Here is a 7,252-nt window from a genome sequence, read left to right as displayed (position 1 = left end):
ATTTCTTACCTAAAGAGACTTTGAGTATGACTTATTTCAGTCTCTCAATCTCCCTTAATATTTTCCATCCAGAGTCTACAGTCTCACATCTCTGCAACCCAGCACTTTTGTGAAAGCTATCTTTATGTTAATAAAGACAGCTGTGGTTTGACACAGAGAACAGACTTGTGGTGGCCAAGGGGCAGGGGAGTGGGGGAGAGATGGGATTGGGAGTTTGGGATTTGCAGATGCAAACTGCTATATATAGAAGGGATAAACAACAAGGTCCTATTGTATAGCACAGGAAACTATATTCAATATCCATGATACACCATAATGCAAAAGAATAGGAAAAATATATATGTATAACCGTATCACTTTGCCATACAGCATAAATTAATACAACATTGTAAATCAAGTATACTTAACAAAATAAATTTTAAAAAACACAGGTCATTGTGTTGTGCTGTGCTGTGCTTAGTTGCTCGATTGTGTCCAACTCTTTGCGACCCCGTGGACTATAGCCTGTCAGGCTCCTCTGTCCATGGGGATTCTCCAGGCAAGAATATTGGAGTGGGTTGCCATGCCCTCCTCCAGGGGATCTTCCCAACCCAGGGATCGAACCCAGGTCTCCTGCATTGCAGGCAGATTCTTTACTGTCTGAGCCACCAGGGAAGCCCAAAATAAAGGCACTTGTGGCTTAAAATCTGCATTGTTAATGTACTTAAATTTCCAATATTGTTGGGATTTGGGGAGAGCCCTATACAAGGCTGCTAGTAAGATAAAGAGCATGTGAAGTAGATCCAGGAAAAGCAAATAAGATGGGCAACATGCACATTTAAGACACATACACTGCAAAGTTACAGCCCTGGGAATAAAGTGCAATGTTTAGTTAATGTATTTATTACAGCAGGTCTTTAGTCATTATTGCCATGAAACAGTTGTCATGAAATTTCACAAAATTCTTTCAGCTATTAGTATTAGCTTTTTTTTCTTTTTATGGAGTGACACTTTGTTAATTTATGAAATATTTACAGCGTTTACAAAAAGCAAGAGACTAATAAAATTTCTTATACATACAAAATTTATACATTTATACTACTGCATTTGAGATGTCTTATTTGGTAAACCATTAAGCTATGACATAAAATAATTTACAAAGATATATTTAATCTCTCTTAATTCATTGAAAACAAAACCATATTAGCTATAAATAGACCTTTACAAATCATTGTAAAACACATTAATTGCTTTTTAACTCTAGCCTTAACTTTTACAAATATACTGACTAAATGAATTAGTTCAGATATCAAATAGAACTGCATTTGAAATTGCATTTAATACTACAAAAAAAGAAAAAACCTGAAAAAGCAAACCGCTGGGTACTTCAAGTAAAAATCTGTAGAACCAGTTTTTATGCACTCCTGGGTGGAAAAGGGTGTCAAACACCATTGAAATTCATAAACACCATACTTTCAAGAATACGCTCAACAAATGTACATCTGCGGCTTTTATTTCAGAGGCTGCTGCTCTAGGGACAGCTCACACATCCAAGATGGTCAACCCGACACTTTGGCAGATAAGCTAGTTTGACTAGAGCAACATTTGCAAAAACATTCACGTAAGCAGCATAATGCATCCAACATCTTCAAACAGTGCTAGAGAAGGGCTTTCCACCACCTGAAAACAGGTCAGAATTCTAGGCAAGCTCATGAAAGAACTTAGGAAACAGAAGTGGAAATGTTAAAAATAATCAAATCATATTTAACTGGGCCCTATCTTTTTTTTTTTAATATAAAAATATGCTTCTCTTGGAAATTAGGGGAAAATACTTCATATTCCAAAATTTCAAAATAATGGAAAACTCATCTACACAGCTATTTCTCAAGTCATCACACATATGATGGTGTGAAATTTGGCAATTATTTAAACACCTTGTTTTTGGATCATGCCTCGGAAGCTGAGCTCAATTTGGTTTTGGCAGGAACACACATCTTTCACATTTAGGTTCACTTTAGATCACCCAAAGCAACTATTATAAGCAGTCTGAGGGAAATCCATCTCATAAACATACATTTTCCCCCTTTAGTTAAAAATGTCATTGTTCCAATGAGGCCCACAAAGTACATATTGTACACATAATATTTCTGAAGAGGTTGAAGAGGTAAATATGATTTAAATATTATCTTTCAAAAACCACTTTTGGAAGGTATCAGGATTTTCCAAAACCCCATCTGGGCTCCTTTCTTCCGATTGCCGTGTAGACACTGTAGTTTTCTTGCAATATGTATTCTAGAAGGCACATATTCAAGAGTTTAAGATTATGTTAGTTCAAGTTCTAAATGGAGGCAAATAGTTTAACCTACTTTGTACAGAGGCCCCGAATGAAAAGTCTGCTTTTTTCTTTATTAGAAGTGAGTCTGCACGTGGGGCATCATTTGTGAAGGGCTAGAAGGTGAGGCCGAGGGATCGGAAAGCTTGGCAGAGTTGGCAAGCTGCAATTCATCAAGGCGCTTGATGTACTCATCACGTAGGGCCAAGAGTTCCATGTAACGCTGCTCCACTGGGTTTGGCTGCTGGACAGAAGGAAAGATGTGAGTGCTTTCTGCCACCAAGCCACACCTGGTGCCCCCATCTGCTGCAGCTGCTGCTTTCTGAACAAACCCTGTCATTGGGGGGTTAATAGACATCATTTCCTTCACTACTGCACAATTTGCAAATACAGAAAAGCACAAAGATTCATGATAATAAAAAGATAGCCAGCTATCTGCCACCAAGAAATAACTCACACACACAGTTCCACACACATGTGTCGCCATCTTTTTAAAATGCATCTATCCAGGCATAGGTCCAGGCTGCTGTGTCACCTGTCCCTGCTGTGCTCTGAGAGGTAACAACCCTTCTCAGGCTGGGGTGCAGTCTTCCTTCCTGTGCAGACTTGCAACCCTTTTTCTCTGAGTATCCAGTAACAAAATATACCATTCTTCTCTACTTGGTAAAACTGGACCTCAGCGGTTTTCTCTAGTTCTCAATCCACATTTTGATCTGCCACTATGTTTCTGAACTGGATCTCAGTTGAGTTCCATGGAATACATAAACCATGGCTGCTCTATCCATCGCCCACAGGGGGATAGCATCACCACTATTACAGGTGATGCTGGGCCATCTTTGGACGCGTCTCCTCAGGCAAGTATATGAATGTTACCTGAATGAATTGTTCTGGTGGGTGGGGAAGGAACTGCTGAAGAGGACAGTATGATTGGTTCCACTTGACCACATGCAGTCCGACTGTTCTCTGAGGTGGGGAGATGTTCTTACCGTCTCACTAGTGGTGCCTGGCGGTTCCCGGTCACCAGTGCTTGGCAATGTAAGAGAAATAGTTTTTGCCAATTTGATGAGTATAACTTGGTATCTCATGGTAGGTTTAGTTTGTATCGCTGTGCCCTAACACAACTTTTAACATTCTACTGTCCATATTAATGTATAGCAGAAAACACTGGCCCCAACAGGCAGCCTAGTGTGAATCTCCAGTCTACTGAAGTGCCTTTCTTTATGGCTAGTGGCTTCTAGAACTTCCACTGCATTATAGCTCAGTTGGTAAAGAATCCACCACAATATAGGAGACCCCAGTTTGATTCCTGGGTCGGGAAGATCCCCTGGAGAAGGGATAGGCTACCCACTCCAGTATTCTTGGGCTTCCCTGGTGGCTCAGCTGGTGAAGAATCCGCCTGCAACGTGGGAGGCCTGGGTTCAATCCCTGGGTTGAGAAGAGACCCTGGAGAAGGGAAAGGCTACCCACTCCAGTATTCTGGCCTGGAGAATTCCATGGACTGTATAGTCTGTGGGATTGCAAAGAGTTGGACACGACTGAGTGACTTTCACTTTCAGTTCAAGCTGCGTGCTGAAGCTGCAAGTACCAATGAGGAAGCCATAAAGACACTATGCTGATGAAGAAGGCTACACCCTAGATCTGACTTGTAATGCTCTTTGGGACTTGCATCAGAGAAGATGGCAGGAGCTAGGACTGTATTCATTTCCTGTGGCTGCCAGACTCTAGGGGAGGAGACTTCATTGCCTCTACCAGCTTCTGGCGACTCCAGGCTTCCTTGGCTTGTGGCCACAGCACTGCAATCATTCTGTTTTTACACAGCCTCATCTCGTGTATATGTCTGGCTTTCAAATCTTCTTCTCTTTTCTCTTATGAGGACACTTATCCTTGGATTTAGGGCCTGACTAAATATAGGAGGATCTCATCTTGATATTCGGAACTCAAGCACATCTGTAAAGACCCTTTTTCCAAGTAAGGTCACATTCACAGGTCGCACGTGGATGTGTGTTTTGGGGGCCCCCATTCAACCCACTACAACCTGCCAAGGCCTGACTGGTGCTCTCCTCAGCGCTCTGCTTACAAAGGGGCAGGGTTTGGAGAAGTCTCCTCCTCCCTCCTAGCCCCATCCTTCCTGTGAGCCCCTGTTCTTTTTACTGTATGGCTCTGTTCGAACAGGAATGTGTGTAGAGTGACTGATGCCCAGTAAGTGCTGTGCACTGCCCCTTAATACCCTTTGCCTGTTTTTCTCTATATATGCTCCACTGAGAGCTGGACACTGCTCCAGGGGCTCAGGATTCAGCAGTAAATGTGCGTGCTCAGTCATGTCTGACTCTTTGTGACCCCAGGGACTATATAGCCCACCAGGCTCCTCTCTCCATGGGATTCTCCAGGCAAGAATACTGGAGTGGGTTGCAATGCCCTCCTCCAGGGGATCTTCCTGACCCAGGGATCAAACTCAGGTCTCTTATGTCTCCTGCATTCCCAGGTGGGTTCTTTACCACTAGCGCCACCTAAAAGAGGCCCCAGTGTCCACTTCTGTGGTGTTTCTCTTCCAGCAGGGGGAGACAGACAAACAGCAAAGACAATGATGACCCTGGGAGGCCCATAGGACGTGGTCCATAGGACATGGACGTAGAGGTCCATGGCGGGAGGGACAGGGAGACACCGGGGGTGGGTGACACTCTCAACAGGGTGGTGGGAGTGAGTCACCTTGACAAGGTGACTCTTGGGGGAGGGCTGCAGGGAGGGGAGGGAGGTGGCCAGGCAGATGGCTGAGGGTCTCGAGGCCGAGCAAGGAGCCCAGTGTGGCCAAAGCAGGGTGTGTGAGAAAGAGGCATCAGTGAGGAGGCTGGAAGCCCTGCAAGCTTTCCTGACAGCCTGGGACAAGTGGCGAGAGAGCAGGGAAGGCGAGGATGACTGTGTGGTAAATGGAAGCTCACCTACAGGGACAGGAGTGTTTGCTGGGGATGGGTGTGTGCACGACCTCTAATGTGGTCAGAGTCTCACGTGTACAGACACATATGAACACCTACCACACTGCACACTTTGAACATGTGCAGATTATTATGTATCAATTATACCTCAATAAGGCTGGTTTTTAAAGTGAGGGAAAAGGATGACATTCAGGTTTCTGGCCAGGGCATGTAGGATGGAGCTGCCAAGCACTGAGATGCGGAAGCCGGTGGGAGCAGCAGGTTTGGGGAAGAGGACTCCATGTGCACTGGCTCCGTTTGCTGTGCCAGGACCATGGACCACTAAACATTTACCATCGATGCTCCATTCTTCCCCCTCCCCAGCCTCCACATCTCTGGTCTCTGTTTCTAGGTTCTGTTCTGCTTCAGATAAGTCTTAACATGTGGCAGGGCAAGGGTTTCCTCAACACTCTCCTCCAAAATGCTCTTGGTTATTTTTAAAACTTCTCTTTTCCACATGACTACTAGAATCTATTTGTTATTGTACCAGCAAGACAAGAAAAAGAAATGAGAGATTAAACAATCATTTTTGCCAATGATAGACAAGGCTATAGAGTTAGAAAACTATTAGAAATAAAAAGATCATTTGGTCTGGTAGTGGGTACAAAAGATGTCTAGCAGTCATTAGCCTAGAGACAAAGAGAACCAATTTAGGGATATAATAGAAGGAAAGAGTCCATTTGTGACAGCATATCACAGGACAGAACAGCGAGAAATGAAATTCATAGTGAAGTGACTGTAAATCCCACACCTCGACGTGTCCCTCAGGGAATGATGTATGAAGTAAGGAGCATGCCAGGCACAGGCAGTCAGTGGCTACACAGGTATTTTAGGCTTCAAATGATTTTCATATTCATATTCCTTTCTAACTTTTCTATGAGAAATGACTTAAACCCCACCCAGGTAAGCCTGTGAAGATCTGTCCTTGTTGTCATCCTAAGTAAAACAGGATCTGCCTGGGGCAACCCTGGTTCAGAGCCACATGGAGTGCAGACGTCCCCAAAGGACAATATGCAACACACCAGCAGCTGAAGGTCTCACTAAGGGTTTACGGGACTAAATTCTCCATTGGCTTTTGACCTGAGAAACTTCCTCATATTAAGTAAAAGTACCAAATTTGCTTCTTCACAGTTTGTCAAATATAAGAATTGGTCTTGCCATCAACTCTCAGTTTTGAGGTTGTAGCAAAGGCCAGTGGATTCCGCTTTTAAAAAAAGCACATTAGCCCTGCCTTCTTCTTGGGGAATAGCTCACTGTGGGGAGAGGCTGGATATGTTTCTACATCTTTCAACACCGATAGTTTACCATAGTGCTGTGAATGTCCCTGGCATTCAGCAACTGCCTGTATACCAACTGGGCCACACAACTGAAGAACAATTTCAGTAGTTAAGTATATTCTTTTAGGTTTACATTACAGAATTTGAAAAGTCCTGTGTGATTGGATTGTAATCTATTTCTGTATGAAATAATGTTCTGCATAAGATCTTTTGGGAAATTTGATGCACTTAGTTCACATTTCTCCTCGAGCTTGATCATCAACGTCTGTTCCTGGGCGCCCCTGCAGTCTGGGAGCTCCTTGTGGACAGAGACCAGCTCTTCTTAATCTCTGGGTCCCCCCAGTGCCTGATGCATGGTATTTGGCAGATGAAAATGCAAGATGCCGAACGAAATAAAGATGTGTATAGGACCCTTGACATTCAGAAAATCTACATAGGAAGGGTGAGTTATTTTCTTGGAGTAAATCTCACAGATCATAATACAGACCAATCGCTGTCTCAAAATAAAAACCTCAATCAAAGAAATGTTCACTCCTACCTGGCTCAATTCCATTTGGCTCAGTTCTGGGAGAGTAAGAGGGAGAGACACGTCACAGTAAATTCTTCCAGTGATGTTGCTAAAAATCTGACTTGTCACACAATTGTCATTACCTTTGTATGTCATAAGTGAATTGCTCTAAATGCATGGAATTTCA

The 7,252-nt window shown here is 43.4% G+C and overlaps 1 protein-coding gene across 5 annotated transcripts in view; it reads right to left on the bottom strand.

The window, feature by feature from the left end:
• Nucleotides 1–854: 854 nt before the first annotated feature.
• Nucleotides 855–7,252, bottom strand: part of MTM1 (myotubularin 1) — a 96,732-nt gene continuing 90,334 nt past the window's right edge. For 3 of the 5 annotated variants that reach the window (XM_061408717.1, XM_061408722.1, XM_061408719.1), the window contains one exon: nucleotides 855–2,555. In XM_061408717.1, coding sequence (XP_061264701.1) covers nucleotides 2,388–2,555 — 168 coding nt within the window. In that variant the 3' untranslated portion in view covers nucleotides 855–2,387. The remainder of the gene's footprint in view (nucleotides 2,556–7,252) is intronic. The other 2 variants (XM_061408718.1, XM_061408720.1) reach the window with 1 other exon arrangement.

This window comes from Bos javanicus, chromosome X (genome assembly GCF_032452875.1).
Source record: "Bos javanicus breed banteng chromosome X, ARS-OSU_banteng_1.0, whole genome shotgun sequence".
Lineage (NCBI taxonomy): Eukaryota > Metazoa > Chordata > Mammalia > Artiodactyla > Bovidae > Bos > Bos javanicus.
The sequence above is the reverse complement of the archived record's forward strand: the minus strand, read 5'-3'. Positions and strand labels throughout refer to the sequence as shown.